General features: G+C 34.8%; 4 protein-coding genes across 5 annotated transcripts; 3 read left to right on the top strand and 1 right to left on the bottom strand.

Annotated features, from left to right (window-relative positions):
* The first annotated feature begins 1,055 nt into the window (after positions 1–1,055).
* Positions 1,056–2,885, top strand: LOC107614490 (Putative methyltransferase family protein). Its single transcript, XM_016316686.3, has 7 exons — positions 1,056–1,311; positions 1,402–1,504; positions 1,656–1,706; positions 1,824–1,977; positions 2,143–2,281; positions 2,400–2,505; positions 2,609–2,885. The coding sequence occupies exons 1-7, from the start codon at positions 1,063–1,065 to the stop codon at positions 2,776–2,778; spliced, it is 972 nt and encodes a 323-aa protein (XP_016172172.1). The 5' UTR covers positions 1,056–1,062; the 3' UTR covers positions 2,779–2,885.
* A 3,889-nt stretch (positions 2,886–6,774) lies between these two features.
* On the top strand, positions 6,775–10,519 carry LOC107613052 (protein ALTERED PHOSPHATE STARVATION RESPONSE 1). The gene is made up of 5 exons (XM_088496324.1): positions 6,775–7,521; positions 7,702–8,368; positions 8,584–8,759; positions 9,048–9,271; positions 9,514–10,519. Exons 1-5 carry the CDS (start codon positions 7,108–7,110, stop codon positions 10,310–10,312), a joined length of 2,280 nt encoding a protein of 759 aa, XP_088352450.1. The 5' UTR covers positions 6,775–7,107; the 3' UTR covers positions 10,313–10,519.
* Positions 10,475–14,099, bottom strand: LOC107613053 (ras-related protein RHN1). Of its 2 annotated transcripts, none has more exons than XM_016314889.3 (7): positions 13,494–14,099; positions 11,814–11,891; positions 11,526–11,693; positions 11,251–11,299; positions 11,097–11,170; positions 10,907–11,000; positions 10,475–10,725 (listed from the first exon to the last, which is right to left on the bottom strand). In XM_016314889.3, the coding sequence occupies exons 1-7, from the start codon at positions 13,677–13,679 to the stop codon at positions 10,625–10,627; spliced, it is 750 nt and encodes a 249-aa protein (XP_016170375.1). In that variant the 5' UTR covers positions 13,680–14,099; the 3' UTR covers positions 10,475–10,624. The 2 variants fall into 2 exon arrangements, with proteins under 2 accessions (XP_016170375.1, XP_016170377.2); XM_016314891.3 differs by lacking the exon at positions 13,494–14,099 and adding an exon at positions 12,390–12,547.
* Positions 13,698–15,895, top strand: LOC107610314 (uncharacterized). The gene is made up of 3 exons (XM_016312377.1): positions 13,698–13,991; positions 14,115–14,186; positions 15,767–15,895. Exons 1-3 carry the CDS (start codon positions 13,698–13,700, stop codon positions 15,893–15,895), a joined length of 495 nt encoding a protein of 164 aa, XP_016167863.1.
* The last annotated feature ends 3,939 nt before the right edge of the window (positions 15,896–19,834 follow it).

The raw sequence follows: 19,834 nt of genomic DNA, 5'->3' as shown, positions 1-19,834 counted from the left end.
TAGTATATAAGGTATAATAACTCGACAAATATTTTCTAAGGAAATTTTTTATTCTCTTCAAAGAACTTATTTTTCTTCCTCTCTTAATCTATTCTGTTTCATCAAACCACCAACATCACACCTTGAACAACTTAAGGCATTAGATTTTTTTCGTGGTGCGGTGAGCGTGAAGAGCAATCAAGCTGTGAATCAAATTAAAAAAAAATTGTAAATTGAGATTCAATCCAATTTTGCCATTTTCTTTCTATCCCTAATTTTTCTTTCGACATTTTCTTTCTCCCATTCTTACCTCTTCCTTCAAACTCATCCAATAGAGTTTGATGAGAGGCTATTTCGCAAGATTATTTCTTGGTGAACATAGCTGTTCCGATCAACGAGTTGGAAGGAAGAAGATCTATCAACGGCAGCAACATAACACCACCATCAATCACATGATTACTGAGGGGCATGATGATATACTCAGTGACAAACAATCCCAGCTCAATTGTCTTCAAGAGAAGACTGGAATATCAAGATCTGGAGATTTGCCTTGTTAGAGTTGATAAAAAATAAAAGTGTGCAGCAACAATCTCATAATATGACCTTTTTAATAATATATCCTTTTTAAAACTGAATTTTTTTTCTAAATACTAATATTACTTTGCTTTTTAAAAAAAGGAGAAGTAAAAGACATTTTTTATTTTTGTCTATTAAAATTTAAAAGAAAATATATTTTTAAAAAGGCAATTCAAATTAATCCTTATATTTGTTTAGATAGATGAGTGAATTCAATAATTCATTAGTTATAGATTGGACAATTATACACATATACTCGGGTGTACATCACACTGTGAATTGTTGATGAATGCAATAATTAGAAAACATTGTAGTAATTTAGAAGTTAGAGTGACTAATTAAAAGCATGAGTAGTGATTAGAATCGAGTGCGGGTATTCCTTGAGAATAGGCATACTCCTTCAAAGTCATTGGGCCGGTCCGTTACGGCCCAAAATGAAAATGGATCGGCCCAAAAGACACCATCTTATGCGGAGGCAAGTTAGCGCGGTGGACTGGTTGTAGAAGAATGGAGATGGAGGAGGAGCACGTGATGAGCGAGGTCCACTTAGGATGCCCACCTGGTCTCTCAGATCCTCATATTTCAACATTCACCGTTCGTCTTGTTCCGTTTCCACAGCGCAAAGAAGAAGAATCAGTGGCATGTGAGAGTCTGCAATTTGATGATGATGGTGACCTCCTTCTTCGTAGAAGCAGCACTGTGAGAATCAGAATCCGCCATAATATCACTTCTTCAATTCCCAATGTTGGTCTCCAGGTAAACACTAATTACTTTATAGTTAATACTAGCTTCATTTTTATCCTTTTTCCTTTTTCTTGTTTTATAATTTATTATTTTGTTTTTCAGGTATGGAGAGCTGAATTGGTATTATCTGACTTCATATTGCATAAAGCATTATGTTCATCTGAATTCCGTGGAGTTGTTGCATTGGAACTTGGTGCTGGAACTGGTATTTTCACTAATTCTCTTCTTGACTTTCCCAATTAGGCTCCTTTTTTATATGATTTTGCAATTATAAACCCTGAATGAAAGCTATGACTACTTGATTATGTATGTGATGTTTTATGTTTATGATTTCAAGCTTTCAAATCCTTTTCCAGGTTTGGTGGGTTTATTACTTGCACGTGTTGCAAATGCAGTGTTCCTAACAGGTAATGTGCCTTCTTTTACTTTGGTGCCATCCATGCATGTATGTTGTTTATTTCCTTAATTTGGTTGAAATTCTTGTAATCTTAAGTTTGATTGTCTTGTGTAATTGCATCTTTCAGACCGGGGTAATGAAATTCTTGAAAACTGTGCAAAGAATGTTGAGCTTAATTTTGGATTATTGAATTGTCAAGCTGGAATTCATGTACGAGAACTTGATTGGTTTAATTGCTGGCCTCCACAACCAAGAATAGGAGAGGATCCTTGCACACCAAGGTAAAGTTTTTTATTTTAATGAATTAGTTTCCAGGCAACTATGAGTCTCTATATGTTTTTCAATATTTTTCCTTTGGTTAAGGATACCTTGGATGAACATAACTAACTTTAGATCAATTACATATCAAATGCACATCACAGTCACTTTATGGCTTCATCATGCAGTTATTCTTGGACATCCGGCGAGATTGAAGATGCAGAGAATGCTACTTTGTTGGTGGCAGCTGATGTTATTTACAGTGATGACCTTACCGACGCATTCTTCAGCACCGTAGAGGGATTAATGTCAAAGGGCTCAAAAAAGGTATATGTTCTTACTGATTCTATATGCAAATTCTGTTTGATTGGCCCCATTTTTGAGTTTGAGGGATTTCACATGTCAAGGGTTTCAAATTGCTTGACTTGCTCCATCTATTATTTAGGTGTTATACTTGGCATTGGAAAAGCGCTACAACTTCAGTCTTTCTGACCTTGACATAGTTGCAAATGGATATTCACATTTTCGAAACTACTTCAAGAATGAGGATGGTAAGCTCATAGTGGAATCCATATTTTTTTTAATGCACTTTAAGTTTTAAGCTGATGTAATTACTGAGTTTATGCAATGCTTAATGCACACGATTTATTGCAGAAAATGAAGAAGGCCTTGACTCTGTAAGCATGAGTAACTTTGTTGGGAAGCTGATAGACATGTCTCAAATTCCACAATATGTTAGAGAGTATGAAAGAGGACATGAAGTTGAGATTTGGCAGATCAAATATTGCGGACCTAAACATGAAGCCTCAGTTACCCGGGGTTAAAATTTTCAAGTAGAAAGAAATCTCTTACCATTGTTGTTTATGTATCTTAACGATTAACATCATCCAATTCATTTTTCCGATAGGAATGAATTTACTAAGTTAAGACAGTGAGTGGTGCATGGAAAGTACCAAGTCTGACAGCTAGTGACAACGATGCCATAATCTCAATCGGTCGTTGAGTTTTAACCAATTAAAGAAACGGTTTAAAAAAGACCAATTTATTGCCATAGGCATGTAAGGTAAGTTTCCAATTTTCCATCATGATTCCGAATTTGTGATAATGAGTCACCAACCATGTAGAAAGTAGAATCGCTTTTCTCAAGAGGAGTTGTATTTTGCTCAATATTAGTATCTGTGAAGCATAGCGTTAGCATAATTCTTAGATTTTACAAAGAAACAAAGGAGAATTTATTAGAATAAAGAAGAAACAAGATTTTAAAGAAAGAAAGTAATTGTAGCCATATATTTACGTAATAAATAATACTGTACATATATTTATGTGATAGATGTTAAAAACTAAGGGTTTAGCTAACAAGTATAATTACTAGTAGTAAAAAATTTTAAAATTGATAATTTTAACCTATAGTTAAGGTGTGAGATGTGAGTCTTATTTTACAAGGTCATTGTGTGAATTCCGATTAATTATTAATTAATTAATTTTTAATCATAATTTAGATTAGATAGAATTTGAAAATAAAATCAAATCAAATTAGTTTATAGTGCAAAAAAGCAGTTCTACTTTACATAGTTTAATCATTTTTTCTCTTTTGACCAATATATATATATATATACAGTGATTCTCTTGTTAGCTAGCTAGCTAGTTATCATGGCATGGGATTGGCGATGGCGTCCCCTTATGCACTCCATTCATTTGTTCCTGTTGATTGCCATTATTAGCTTAGGGACTTGTTGGTGGCTATGGCTCCACAAGACAGCATATGCAGTATCACCACCATCTTCCATTCTATGGATGATCTGTGTCGTTTATATTCTCCATGCTATCGTCGTCTTCCCAGTGACCATCGACACGATGCAATTTTTACAAATCCCCAGACTCAGCTTTTCTGTGATTGCGAGAGCTAGTTTCTCATTCTTCGTTTCAATTTCCTTTGCCACTCTGATTGCTGTGGCCGCACTTGAACCACCAACAGTCTCTTTCACTGCCAAACTAACCGGCTACTCAATTATGAACTTCTTTGCCAGTGCCTTGATGATTTCCAGTTTCCATGTGGTTCCTCATGATGAATTCGAACATAGAACGATTGTTCCCAAGCAGCGTTTGTTAGATTATATCACATACATTATTCCTGTTATATCCTTGTTGCATGCCATATATGCAACGTGTACCGGTGTGCGATTAGCAGCTGCTTCTCACGCAGTAGTTGCTACGACTGAACCAGTCGCTCATCCCTTTGAAGTCATTGCTTGTGCTGTGATGGCTTTCTGTGCGGTAATCTATTCAATGTTCTTAGCTGGCTGCCTCCCACTGCGTCCAGGGAGTGGCCGAACGAGATCGAGATCGAGATCGGATAAATAGGATCAGCTTTAGACCTTTAGTTAGTTCAAATATAGTTTTTTATATGGCTTTTATTGAATTCCATCTCTCTTTACCTTTTGTTACTCTTATGACTTTTTCTATATTTTCACTCTCAAGAATCGATCAAATTAACAATACTTCATGATTTGATATAAAATGTTTAAAAAAAAAAAGACTTCATTAGAGAGGAAACAAAAAACATCTTCCATAGTTGGTTTGTCTACTGCACAATCTTGTACACACAACAAAACAGAAATGAGTTGATGTAAATATGCATGGAACACACATTAATAAGTACAATTGTGTTAGGACTCCCAACATACCTTATAAACAGGACCAAAATCACCCTCTCCCACCTTATTAATGGATGAGAAATTGTTTGAGGCTGCAATGTTGCTTTCAAAACTGAATACTTTCACCTCATTACTTCTCCTTTCTTCTACTTTGATGTTTTCTGTTTTGTTTGGAACCACTCCATTGGATTCAGTAAATGATATCTTTTTGTCCAATTTTCCATCCACTATTATTGATATGAAAAGAATGATAATAACATGTAATTAGAGAATCACAGTAATTGATAATACTATGTTTTAAATTATTAATTATGTCGGAACTTGGAAGTTGAAACTACCTTGTGATTTATCTTTTCTCCTTGAGACACAACATAAGCAGAGGATAAAACGTGTTATTGCAATTTGCAAATGCTGCTCCAACCCCAACGATAAGCCATATCCACCATTTGTTTGCTGACAAATACAAACAAGTCCATAAAACAATTGGCATTCTTTGCATACATTTTCATCTTACCTAAACGTATGAAAGAGGACATGTCTCAAATTCCACAATATGTTAGAGAGTATGAAAGAGGACATGAAGTTGAGATTTGGCAGATCAAATATTGCGGACCTAAACATGAAGCCTCAGTTACAAGGGAGTTCAACACAGATCGTGGAGTGGAAAAGAAAATAACAAACAAGGAACCTGAAAAGATAAAGAACAGAAAACTGTCCCTAATGTTATCTCTGGTATTGCCATCAACAACAGAAGGGATCCAAACTACACCATTCTCTATAACAGATTACAGACATATGGAACACCTCATCTGTACCTCTTTCCGTGTTATTGAACAACCGCCGGTTCCTCTCTAGCCAAATGTTCCAAATCACTGAAAAAAAACCTATGAGCCACTTGTTGCGGTCTCCTTTCCTGCTAGCAACACCTGTCCAACTCTCAAAATGATCCTTTAGTGAGCTCGGAATAGACCACAATCTCCCAAAGTCAGATAACCATCGACACCACACCTGCCAAGCAAACTCACACCACAGGAACAAGTGATGTATATATTCAACATCTTTTTTACACATAACGCATATGTTATCACCATGTCCAATAATTTCCAGTCTATGCAATCTTTTTTTGGTATTCACTCTCCCTACCAAAGTAAACCAAATGAATAACTCCACTCATAGTGGTACCAAACCTTTTCAAATGGTTCTGGTGAAACTGTAGCTGGTGACTTCCTCCAGGAGAGACTCTGACTGCATTACCTGTACAAAAGAGTTAGTTGAAAAAATATCTTTCTTGTCAAACTTCCAAACAACTCTATCTTACTTATCATGTAATAGCTTAAAATTTCATGTAACTGATCCACTAATTCTAACTCCCATTAATATAATACTCACCTCTACTGAAAATTCCAGATCCATTCTGTAATCTCTTACCATTGTTGTTTATGTATCTTAACGATTAACATCATCCAATTCATCTTTTGGATTGGTATGAATTTACTAAGTTAAAACAGTGAGTGATGCATGAAAAGTATCAAGTCTGACAGCTAGTGACAACGATGCCATAATCTTAATCGGTCGTTGAGTTTTAACCAATTAAAGAAATGGTTTAAAAAAGGCCAATTTGCCATAGGCATGTAAGGTAAGTTTCCATCATGATTCCGAATTTGTGATAATCAATCACCAACCACGTAGAAAGTAGAATCGCTTTTCTCAAAAGTAGTTGTATTTTGCTCAATATTAGTATCTGTGAAGCATAGCGTTAGCATAATTCTTAGATTTTACAAAGAAACAAAGGAGAATTTATTAGAATAAAGAAGAAACAAGATTTTAAGGAAAGAAAGTAACTGTAGCCATATATTTACAATTCTATTAGGTAGACTACGAAAAATTTAAACAACGTGAATAATAGACTGCACCTCCCATATTTATGTAATAGATGTTAAAAACTAAAACAAGTATAATTAGTAGTAGTAAAAAACTTTGAAATTGATCGTTTTAATCTATAGTTAAGGTGTGAGATGTAAATCCCATTTTACAAGGTCATTGTGTGAATTCCGATTAATTAATTAATTAATTAACGAGTAATCAGGAATTCGTATCCCCTAATCCCAAGTATTCAGTCAGCACTACTCCCCTAGTTTCCATATCACTCCCATACATTACTACTCTATAGTCAATGTATATTGTATATACTTCAACAAAACAAAAAGACTAGGAATGAGTAATGAGTAAGTTTATTTCTCCGCCAAATCTTAATTGACTTTGATTTCTTGTCTCTACACTCAGCTATCTACTCTCTCCAGCTCATCACACTCACTCAAACTCAATTATTCATTCTCATACTCTCTCACCAACTCACATTTTCTTCCTTCTCCAAAATTCCCTTTTCCCAAGTTTCAGTTTTTTTCAAAAAGCAACTTTCTCTGGGTGAGGCCAATTGTTCTTCTGGATCCTTCATGATCCGAAGCAAGTAAAGGACCGAGCTTTGGATAATTGAGGAAGATGGGTTGCAACCAATCCAAGATCGAGAACGAGGAGGCGGTGGCACGCTGCAAAGACCGCAAGCACTTCATGAAGGATGCCGTCTCCACCCGCAACGCCTTCGCCGCCGCACACTCCTCCTACGCCACCTCCCTCAAGAACGCCGGCGCCGCCCTCAGCGACTTTGCCCACGGCGAGGTCCAGAATCCCCACCTCACCGACCTCCCCCACGCCGGCGGTGCCGCTCCCGGAACCTCCTCCCTCCCGGTAGGCCCGCCGCCGCAGCCCTTTGAGAACCTCCCACCGCCGCCCCCTCCCAGCTTCTCCGACGCCCCTCCCCTGCAGCGCGCTGTCAGCATGCCGGAGATGAAGATCCCCAAGCCCGAGCCCAAGCCCAAGCCCAAGCCCATCATGGAGGAGGACGAGGAAGACAAGGTATTATCACACATCAAATACATTATTTATCAGTTAGCTAATTACAATTGTTAGTTACCAGTTAGTTTTCTGTTATGTTTTGATCATTGCATTGTACTTTGTACCAATCTTATATATAAAACTGTTGTGTTCATAGAATATATCATCATTGTTCTTGATTATCTTCATATTCAATGTAAGGATTTGGAGAATGAAGGGTCTTTGAGGAGAAGAAGAAGCAAAAGGGGAGGAAGTAGTGGTGGTGCGGCGAATAGTAGAAGAGTGGAGGAGGAAGAAGAGGCTCCTCCTCCCGTGCCACCTCCATTGAAACAACATCACCAACAGCGAGAGGCAACAACTGAGAGGGACCATGTGATTCATCATCATACCATGTCACAGCCACAACAACAGAGTGCTGCTTGGGAGTACTTCTTTCCATCCATGGAGAACATTGCAGGGACTACCTTGAATGAGGATGAAGAAGGGCATCACCACTTGGAGAAGGAGGAGGATATTCAAAGGAAGCTGTTCGAGGAGAAGCAAAGTAAGGTGGAGGCTGTTGCAGAAGAAGTTCTCAGGAATGAGAGAGATGAGGAGGAGGAGGAGCTTCCTGCGGTAATTGAAGAGCATGAACCCGAGCCTGAGCCAGTGCCTCCACCAGAGGAAGTGATGATGGAGACTCCAGTGCAGAAAGGATTTATGGCTAAGCAGATGCCTGTTTCCACAGAGGGAAAGAGGATCAATCTTCTGCAGATATTTGCTGAACTTGATGAAGAGTTCCTCAAAGCTTCCGAGAGTGCTCATGAGGTTACAAAGATGCTTGAGGCCACTCGGCTCCATTATCACTCCAATTTTGCTGATAATAAAGGTAGGTATCCATTGCTTCAAGGTCGAGGATTCCACATGGCATGTTGAGTAATTTGTTGAAGTGATGAACTTTGAACTTGTAGCTTTAAGCTCAATTGATGCCAATAGGATACGTTGTTATGAAGCCCAATATTTGATGATTGCTTATTTAGCAGTGAAACTGCATCCTAGATTCTTTTTGGGTTATTGAATCATATTTTCGTTTTTCTTGTGCAGGGCACATTAATCACTCTGAAAAGGTCATGCGAGTTATTACATGGAATAGATCCTTTAAAGGAATGCCTAATGCGGATGATGGGAAGGATGATTCTGACTCAGATGAGCAAGATACCCATGCTGCTGTATTGGACAAGTTGCTAGCATGGGAAAAGAAACTTTATGATGAAGTAAAGGTAATTTCACTTAACCCAAATTTTGTGACTTATACTTGTAGGAGATTTACTTTATTTATTCTCCTATCCAAAATTTAAGAATTTCTTTCACAAACTCAAACTCAAACAGCTGCAAGTATATCCAGTATCCATGTAAATGTAAATATATTTTAAGAATGATATTTTATCTGCTTATCCTTTTTTTACCAGTCCAGTTTATCTTTTGCTCGTTGCATGGTTCTCGGGTAAATAAGGAGACATGTATATCTTTTGGTGCTTTTCTGAAATTTCTGCTGGATTATTTTATAGGCTGGTGAACTTATGAAATTCGAGTACCAAAAGAAGGTCGCTTCACTAAACAAGCTAAAGAAAAGAGCTACCAACTCTGATGCATTGGAGAAAGCAAAAGCAGCAGTCAGTCATTTGCATACAAGATACATTGTAGATATGCAGTCCTTGGATTCTACAGTCTCAGAGATTAACCGTTTACGTGATGAGCAATTGTATCCAAAGCTTGTTGAGCTTGTTGATGGGTGAGTTATGTAGAATAGTAGTCATCAATTGCTAGCTTTTTAACCTTGAAAAAGTGCTTTCAGTTTCTTTCTTTCTTTTCCACATCTTAGAATAGTAGTCATCACTATTGACATCCTTGAATCAACTCTCATCTCTGCTTTAGTTTCGTGTTCATAATCCAACCAGCTATGTAGAGAATGCTGAAATACATCCCATACACACAAACTTCTCTGCTGATATTCGCTTTTTTTATGGACTGTAGGATGGCCATTATGTGGAAAGTCATGCTAGGTCGCCATGAGAAGCAATCAAGCTTTATGATGTCGCTGAAATCCTTGGACATTTTCCAGTCTCCTAAGGACACAAGTGAACACCATCATGACCGAACAGGCCAATTGTTGGTTGTCGCGCATCAGTGGCATTCACATTTTGAGATGCTAGTTGACAATCAAAAGAAATACATAAAGGCCTTAAACAATTGGTTAAAATTAAATCTTATCCCTATCGAGAGCAGTTTGAAGGAAAAGGTTTCTTCTCCCCCAAGAATTAGGAGTCCACCCATTCAAGGGCTTCTCCATGCATGGCAGGAGCGATTAGAGAGGCTTCCTGATGAGCTTGCCAAGACAGCTATAGGCAACTTTGCTGCTGTGATGGATACTATTTATAACATGCAACAAGACGAGATGGGTTTGAAGAGAAAATGTGAGGATACAAGAAAGGAGCTTGCCCGGAAAACACGGCAATTCGAAGATTGGCATAACAAGTATATGCAAAAGAAAATACCAGATGAATTTGATCCTGAAAATGCAGAAGGTAGTCATGGCCCGGACGAACTTGTTGCAGAGAAGCAGTTCTTGGTTGAACAAATTAAGAAGAGGCTGGAAGAAGAGGAAGAAGCCTATGCAACTCAATGCCACCAAGTGAGGCAAAAGACCTTGGCAAGTCTCACGAATCGTATGCCAGAGCTCTTTAGGGCTATGCAAGATTTTTCCCTTGAGTGTTCCAAAATGTACAGTGAATTAAGGTCAATATCGCACAGCTTAGGCCAGAGCATATCATGAGGGTTGGTTTGTGTTTTTTTCCTCTTTTTTATTTATTTATTTGGGTAAAGTATATGTTTATTGGTTGTTATATAATGTTCTCTTGATTCGGGATGAATGTTGAATATTTAAAGTAAGCTGTAATTGAATGTTCATACAACTGAGAAATAGGGAGGTTGAAACGTAGTAGTAAATATAAGAACAGGCCATAAGCTTACGGATGATTAATCTGAGTTTATCATTACATATGAAATTGTTTACATAGAGAGGAAACTAAATACACCTTGAAACCATTCGTTACTCTGTTTCTTGATTCGAATGCACAGTGGCATATCATGTTGAGCAACAAAAGAATTTTCTCCCTCGTTCTTGTACTTCGCTGTTCAACTTCATTCCTGTAGGCTTCGGTGGAAAAGCTCTTGCAAGTCTCTTAGCTGCATTTATCATACATGACAAACAATTAATACAATTCAGCTGCTTTATTTTTTTAAACACGCACCTTGCTCAGTGATGAAAGTTTATGGATAAGTTGTATTAAAATTGGAATTTGAATCTTGTATCCATAAAATTTTCAATTCAATTTTACTCCATTCAAGACTTCCAGCACATGCATACCTATTTCATAGAAAAGCTCATTGATGTTCTCTGCAGTCTTAGCAGATGTTTCCATGTAGAACATTCCATTCTCTTGAGCATATTGCTCTCCTTCCTGGACATAACTAAATCATCTCAAAAAAAAAAAAAAAAGAAAAAGGAAAAGTCACAAAGGCATAATTAGAGAGAGGAAGATGGATCTTAGCAATACCTCAGTTTCAACCTCTCTCTTCGGCTCCAAGTCAGATTTGTTTGCCACTAATGCCATCACCAACTTCTGACTTCCTACAAGGTTACAGTTTTACCATAGTGAGACAGCATTAAGGAACTAGAAATTTGTTATTCCATGTGACTTGAGGAGTTACCATGTCTCTGCAACTCCTGAACCCATTTTTTGGCTCGAACAAATGAATCCTGAAATAGAAGATAAGATCATTATGCAAATGCGTTCTGCCCCTGACAACAACTATATGGCCTAACTTCTTAAGTTCTTTATCATCATTTTGACATCAGAATTCAAAGTTCAAACAATGTTGCAGTAAAAGAGAGTTATATGGTTTAAACTTCCAATTCTTGCCATACTACAACTTTCATCGCAAGAATTTAACTTCTGAATGGTTTCAATTCATGATTTGCTTACAATGTTTGAGATATCATAAACAACAATTGCAGCTGCTGCACCACGGTAGTACATAGGAGCCAGACTATGATACCGTTCCTGTCCTGCTGTATCCCATATGTCGAACTTCACTGTTGCTTCGGATAATGACAATATTTGAGTGAAGAATGCAGCTCCAATGGTTGGTTCCTGCATGTAACATATACATTGACTCTAAGGTTTTATAAAACTGCTGTGTTTAATGTGGACCACACTGATAAGAAAATAGAACAATTTTTTATTAATGAAATCGAATGGAAGTAACATAACCTGGTTAAGAAAGAATTGGCCTTTTACAAATCTTAGTGCTAAACTGGTCTTTCCAGCTCCCATATCTCCAAGAAGTACCTACACAGGGGACATGTATTATGTATTCCATAAATCATTAAGACTGGAATTATTAAACATCGGTATTACATTAAAGTTAACCAAACAATTGGAAATTTGATAGAGCAAATGTTGCTTCTATCAAATCTTTCTGTCTAACTGAACATTTTGTTCAAATTATATAATAAACAAATCTTATTGGTCTATTGATCTTGCAATATTGATCTTATTCTGTTTCTCATGTATTAACAATCTCTTCATATTAATTATTCCTTCATTCGTGTGATTGGCGTGTAAGATTTTTTTTTGTGGGGGGAACCAAGCGTGAAAGAATATTTGATGGTGTATGGATAATAAAATAGGTAATAGTATTTTGTACAAATCGTATAAGCAATTAAAAATAATCACTTAAAGCTTAGGAACAAGAAAGTGTCGGGGCAACCATAGATTCAATGAAATGAATGATATCAGAAAAGAAAATGACAAACAAAATTTAACAATAAGGTGAGACATACCCACCAGCTTGGCTTGAATGATCTTATTTCCAGGCCTTGCCATACTGATAGGTTGAAAATATTATTTGTTTTGAAGTTTACAACAAAAGAAAGAGAAACTTATGAAGAAATAGTATTCTAGATCAAGGAAACTGCTAACTAAAATGATTCATGTGGAACTTAACAAAGAACAAGACTAGAGACTGGTAGTTTGATTTGTTTAGAGTTGACTGTTAGTTAGTTGAATGTAATACACAACGTCAAGACGGGTTTCATATTCAATTATTAGTCGTTCATGGTGTTATTTTCCATTTTCCATTAAAAAGATTTCTTAAACTGGATATTGTGGGACCTAAAAACTACAATCATGCAGCTATATATAGACATGTCTCAATAATTAGTATTGAAGAGAAAACATACTCCATAACCCCTCCCCCCACCCAAAAAAAAAACCAGTTCAAATAAATAAAAATGGAAGCTAACTCATATTGCCAGATTTAACCATAACCCACTATATAACAATGGATTAACCGTCAAAGAGAAAACAATGGATTAAACTCTTGTAAAGTGAGAAAGTTGGTAAAATTCGAAAGTAAGTATTTAATCACCCTTAAAATTAAGATAATGAGACTCACATATGATAAAAATTATAAATTCAATAGTGATTAACCCTGACTTTATCACTTTCTCAATTTCCTCAATTTAGAGGATGCCTTTCCTATACTAATATCAAAAGAATTTTGGTTTATACATAAAATATTTTGAAACATCAAATCCAATTCAGCTTGTACTTGAAGTAAAAGCAATGTTGATGATTTGAGAGGAATCATAATCATAAGCAAACAACAAAGAGAAGGACACATTAAATCGAATTCACAAGCAAACAAAATGAGAAGCTCCACTACAATTTCCCACACCAAACAACAACAAAAAATCTCAAATCCTCAATTAATTAAGCACCTACCAATAATTTCCATCTTTACAGATGTTCATACTTTGATACTTCAGGCACAGGCATTACCACAAACACCTAAGCTACAAGCAATAACAGATAAAACACACAACAATGTTCAAGTTCTTAAAGAAGCCCATGGGAAACTCAAACTCAAAATCAAGCTTCTACACCTACCTGCTCCGAAAGCCACGTCACGATCATAATCAAAACCCCGTGGCTTATCTCCGGCGGTGGCACGTGACATGCACGGTGGGTTTCCTTCTCTTCCTGACCACCACCTACGTGTTGTGGCCGTCGGATCCGGCACTGAAGATCGTAGGGCTGAAGCTGAAGCGGATCAAGGTGCATCCCTTGCCGCATATCACCGTAGACATCTCCATGCTCCTCACCGTGAGAGTGCACAACGCCGGCGTGTACTCCCTCGATTTCGGAGGGGTTGACGTGGCGGTGTCTTACAGAGGGAGGAGGCTGGGGCACGTGATATCGGAGCACGGTCACGTGAGTGCCAGGGGATCGTCCTACGTGGACGCTGACGTGGAATTCGCGGGAATCGCGGTGGTGCCTGAGATGATGCTGTTTCTAGAAGACCTTGCAAAGGGTGCAATTCCCTTCTTTACGGTTTCTCAGGTCAACGGTCAAATGGGCCTTGCCTTCTTTCACTTCCCCATTCAGGTTCCTATTTTTTCTAATTCATGCCAATGATTAAGTTTAAGAGTTTAATTACATTGATTAATCAGCTTAGCTAGAATTTTTTTTTTTTTTTATTTGAAGTTTCTATTTGACTTGTTTGAACAGGCAAAACTATCATGTGAAGTATTGGTGAGTACAGTAAACCAGACAATTATTCACCAACATTGTCTCCATGAGGTAATTACTAATTAATTAACTAATTAAGCTTAATATGGCAAGGGATTGTTAGTATTATTATTATTATACTGAGTGAATATGTTTGTTTGTGATATCACTACAGTGATGCAGGGGCACATTGGGAAGAAACTATAAAGTGGAAGATGTTAGTTCAATCTTTTATGTGTGTACATATAATTATATAAATATAATCAAAGGGGTTTTGGTAATGGTAGGTGCAATGTATTAGAATTCTAATCTCTATTGTGATCTTTATTCATTATTACAGTAACATTCTGCAAAGGTTCATTCGTGTAAATTACTAAATTATGATCACAAGTCACAACTACAAGTTTTTTTTTTTTTTTTTGGCTTTTTGGTATTTACAGGTCTACAAGTTACTTATCTCCACTTTTTTTTTTTCGTGAGAAAACGGGGCCTAAGCCCAAATACTTATCTCCACTTTTAATCTATCCTTTTATTCAATTTTGATTTTTCTTTTCTCTTTGCCGTCAGAAGTTGCAATTTCTTTTACGAAAAAATAGGCGCTTTACATTGAGATTATGACCAGGCCCAATGTAATCATGGCCCAAAATGGCCCAAGATAGTGGATTAATGTACAAAGAATCCAAATTTGGTTTATACATCGAGCTAAGAACAGCCCGTTTTTATCGACCCAATTTATTTTTTTTTTTGTAAGATTTAGGTAACATGTATCTTAAAGATACAAATTAAGATTACTATTAATAAAAAAATTTAAATATTTTATTTTAATAAATATATAGTATTTATATTGAAAACTAAATTTTATATATTTTTATAATAATTTTTTTTAATTAATAACTTCAACTATGTCTTTGAAACACATGTTAGCTATTTTTTTTTTTAATAATGCTTTTAATTTGTATGAATTAAATATAAAGCCTTACTATGTCCAACAAAAACGAAAATAATATAAAACCTTACTAAAGCAACACTTGAATGAATAATTTCAATTAGCAAGATATTTAAGCACTTTTTGCATAATTAATAACAACTAAAAGTATCTATCAAGAGACAAATAAGATGCCAAATTAATTAAAATAATAAGCCTGTTTAGGCTCCATCCAACACTTCTAATTATCCTTCTCCTCACTGAACCAAAAGAAAGAACATGCGCACCCCAAGAAAACATCCTCAACTTGTTGCTTATTTCCTGGAATATTGTCTTAATATTTGGACCCTCGAATCCAAACAATTGAATAGAACTTTCAACTTTCCCATTGCTGTTTTGTTTTGAAACAATAGACAATAGTCCTATGTAACGTAGTGCACAAAAAGCATGCCCCATGTGAGTGTAACTACTAACTACATATTTTACGCCAAAATATCAGAAAGTCATAAAACAACAATTTCAGCATTCTGACACATCCAAAGAGTTTTTTAATATTGCAAGAGTTCTTTATATGCAATAAGTCCACATTCTTTGTCTTTATATGCATCTTTTCCAATTAAAATAAAATAAATATGTATATATAAGTAGGTTGTGTTAAGGTTAATTAATACATTCCCCCAAAAACCATGAAACTTGAGAATTGCTACACTCTCATTGTTTGTGGTAGTGCATTGATGACAACACAAAAGAAGAAAAAGAAGAAAAGGGCAAGCCTAAGAACATTGTGGAGGAAGATCAAGAGGGAAAAGAGGAGGTTTCTGATGAGTTCTTCAACGGTGGTTCATTTCCAATATGATCCCAGCTCCTACTCACACAACTTTGATGATGGTTATTCCACCGACCCAGATTGCATTTCTCGCTCTTTTTCATCTCGATTTGCAGCACTTCCCTCCAAGATTTTTTTCAAGAATAATAATGCTCAAATGGTGGATGATGTAGATAATAACAAGTTTAAGAGCAGCAGAGTATTATAGTAGTTGTGTTTTTTTCTCTTTATTGTTATTATTTAGTTCTATTTATCGTTCAAGTGAATTATGATGTTGTTGCATGAAAATTAATCTCTCTTAATTTGTTTATCATCTTTTTTCTTATCAAACTTCGGCTCAAATTTATGGATATGGAAGGCTTGGATGTGATCTGCCAAGATATGGAGTTATGGCGTACAAGACAAAAATGTGGAATAGCTTTTTCTGAGTCAAAGGAAGAACAACTCGGACCATACGAGTTCTTTTGTCATGAAATTTTGCTTCACAAATCGTATGGTCCGATTTGCAGCTGATAGAATTTGAAATCTGAAACGTGGAATTCGGACCTTCCGTTTTTCTTGTTCTAGGTGATTTTTTTTTACGTTTTGAGGGACACAACTCGTAGAGTCCAAGTTCTGCTCTGATCTCACAACGAGGTGAAACACCTCTCCTCCCTATGCGCGAGTCCAACACTTCCTTTACTTCCATATTTAAATTAAGAAGCATCAAACTTCATCTAAAATACCATTCAAGAGAACGCTCAAAACTCAAAAGTTCATAATTAACCTGAGATTGAATTGTTTTATTGAACAAAATGATTACAAACTTAATTAAAATAAGCTTGCTTATCATGCATTGCACAAATTAAAGTAGAACTGATTTGATGGTCCTGTACTTGTTTATCTTTAATCAGAATCACTAGATCTTGCTATCTAGAAAAAGCACTTTATGTGAATGGACTAGTGATTTTTTTTTTCTTGGCTTCTTGCAATAACCAATTAATGAGAAGCCAAAAAAGGATATAAAGTGGTGAAGAAGCATTTTATATTTTGGTTGAAGTGTTAATTAAATATTCCATTAGACCATCACAACCTATACGTATATATAACGTAATGTTAGAAAAAAAGAAAAAATTATTCTAAAGACAAACAGAATATAAAAAAATCAAGTAGAATATAGATAGCATATATAGGAGATATAGGAGCATTTTTCTTGCATCCTAATCTCTACTTTGGATTCGGTTACCACATAGAGCTATCACTATCAATGAAGGGTCTCATAGAGCTCATGGAATTTTATTTAATATTTATATCCTTTTGATTTTATTAATTATTATCATTAATTGGTATCATATTTTGGACCAAGTTGGCCATATAAATGCTAATAGTACATTATACCCATCAATTAGAAATAAAGTTAGAGACTCTGAATTAGAGACAGTAACCACAAATATCTATTAGGGTTTAGTACGATTTTGATTCTTAAAGTAGTGTTTGATAGAAAGACAAAGAATAAAAGATTAGTACTGAGAGAGAGATATTTAGAGATAGAGACTGAAATAAATCTCAGTATTCTGTTTGATGCAAAGTGGGAGACAAAAATTAAAACAAGAATGAAGTTCTAACTTAATTTGTAGAAAGGGTAAAATTAAAATTAATTAATTGAAATGAGGGTATTTTAAGTATAAAAGTTTATTAAAGTTTCAGTCTCCATCTCTAAAAATTTCAATTCCTTGTGTCCCTACTTTTTGGAGGTATTGAAATTTTGGGACAGAGAGACAAAAATTTTAGTACTAGTTTTTGAACCAACAAATATGATACTGATGAATCTCAGTCTCCTTGTCGCTGTCCCAGTACCTTAAAACAAACGCTACCTATAGGCCAAAAATTTTTTTTGTTCCTATTTTTTTGTTTGCATACAAAATAGTTTCTAAAGTTTAACTTAGTTTTAAAATCGTCTCTAAAATTTAACTTGGTTTTAAATTTTTGACAGCGAAAACAGAGGCAGAAATAGATTTAGACGGCTTCTTTTTCTTCTTCTCTTTTTTTTTCGTTGGAGTAGAAATACTCTCCTTTTCTTTTTTTTTTTATATATTTTAAAATTTAAATAAAAATAATGATTTTAAACCTTAAGGACATTTTATGTCAAAAAAAAATTAGAGACGAAAAAAAATTTTCACTTATACTTTAAAGACTAAAATCATACTTAACCCTATCTATTACGAGATCAAATTCAAATCAAAATCATCAATACTATGATCCTATATTTCTTTGCTATATATGCATCTATGCGACACACTCAAATTGCAGCCGCATATACAATTAAGTGCCAGAATAATACATAAGAAGATCATAAATGTAGCTGAAAAACATTGTCATTATTGGCACACTTGTTCTACTAGGTAGTAGTTGGCAGCTTCACCGGAATTATCATTGCTTCTGACCCTATGGTTGTGAACATAAAGACCAAAATGTTAGTAAATTCTAATACTTTGATTTAGCAAGCATGTATAGTAAGAATAGGTACATATTAAGATTATTAATCCATTTTTTTAAAATAAAAAAATTTAAGTCTCTAAGGTTAGCTAAACTCTGTTAAATTAAAACGAAAATAAAAATTAGATATAAAAAAATAAATGTTAATAAAATTATTAAATACTTTTCAACAAAAGTCTCATAAGAGAAAAAGAAAAATCTACATTAAGTATTTTAGAAGCTGTGTGGTCGTTGGTCAACATAAACATAAATGCAAGATTATAATTCCTAAACTTTGACTTCTAAAATTCGTTATCTTTAAAATCAATTTGAGTTAGTAGAGTGGTTACTTCACTTATCGTTTGATGTTTGAATCCTACTTTATGCATGCAGTAATTTTTGGATTAAGAAATACTATTGATAACCAAAAAAATCCGCAATTCTTATATATCCACCAATCCTTCAAGGAATACTTAAAATCCATAATCATTAGGAAAAAAAGAAGTATAGTTTATGGGCTCAATTTTTTAAATATTGTGGTCGTCTCATATATAAAGGTGTTAAATACGCTTTTAGACTCATTTTGGTAACAAATAACACTGAAGACCTAATATTAAAAAAAAAGTTCATAGTTTATGAGTTACATAAAATAATATAATATTGAATGTAATCATAAATATTTTTAACACACGTATTAAATATGTTCTAAAAATATACAATATTTATTTCATACATCATTAAAATGTCTTTGAAACACACGTACATATTAGGTATACTCTCTTGATTTTAATTTATTGGTCTTATTCTACTGTGAAGGATAATTCGTGATAATTATATAATCAATAATTTTGTACTATATTTATTTATATAAGGACAATTCCTTTTATAGTTTTTATAAATATGAATTATCAAGTTAATTTAGTATTCTTCTTAATAGATGGATTTTCTTGTTTTGAGGTAATATTTTCAAATAAAAAGAGTGTATTATTTAATTTATTAACTTATTAGTATTAAAAATAATTAAGATGTAGAATATCAATAACATTAATTTTTTTTTGACTAAGATGCAAGAATTGACTCAATTTCTTCTTGGAAAAGGGGAGGAAAAAGGCACTGGCTTTTATTGAAAATTTTCTTTGACAGGAGACAAAGTTATTGCCTACACCTGCTGGAAAGAGAATATTACTAACGATCATGAGAGATATTGTTTTCTTTTTATTTATTTATTTTTTTTTGAAAAAAAGTGATGGATTGAAATTGTTATTCAGCTATTTTTAAATTAAACTAGAATGAATTGAATTTCCTAGACCCCATTTTGGTTACAAATAACATGAAATATTTCATACGCAAATGTCAGAGATGAAACGATATTATAGTACTAATTGAATTGACCATTAATAATTACTCACAAGTTTTTTACAGTATCTTTTATCCAGTTGAAGTTGGTTTCTAAAAACATATATTTGACGTCATACTGACTTTACTCAAGCCGTTGATGAGGGACAACTTAGGATT

This window comes from Arachis ipaensis, chromosome B8 (genome assembly GCF_059453495.1).
Source record: "Arachis ipaensis isolate K30076 ecotype BB chromosome B8, ASM5945349v1, whole genome shotgun sequence".
NCBI lineage: Eukaryota > Viridiplantae > Streptophyta > Magnoliopsida > Fabales > Fabaceae > Arachis > Arachis ipaensis.
Note: the sequence above shows the minus strand (reverse complement) of the source record. Positions and strands in the feature narration are given on the sequence as shown.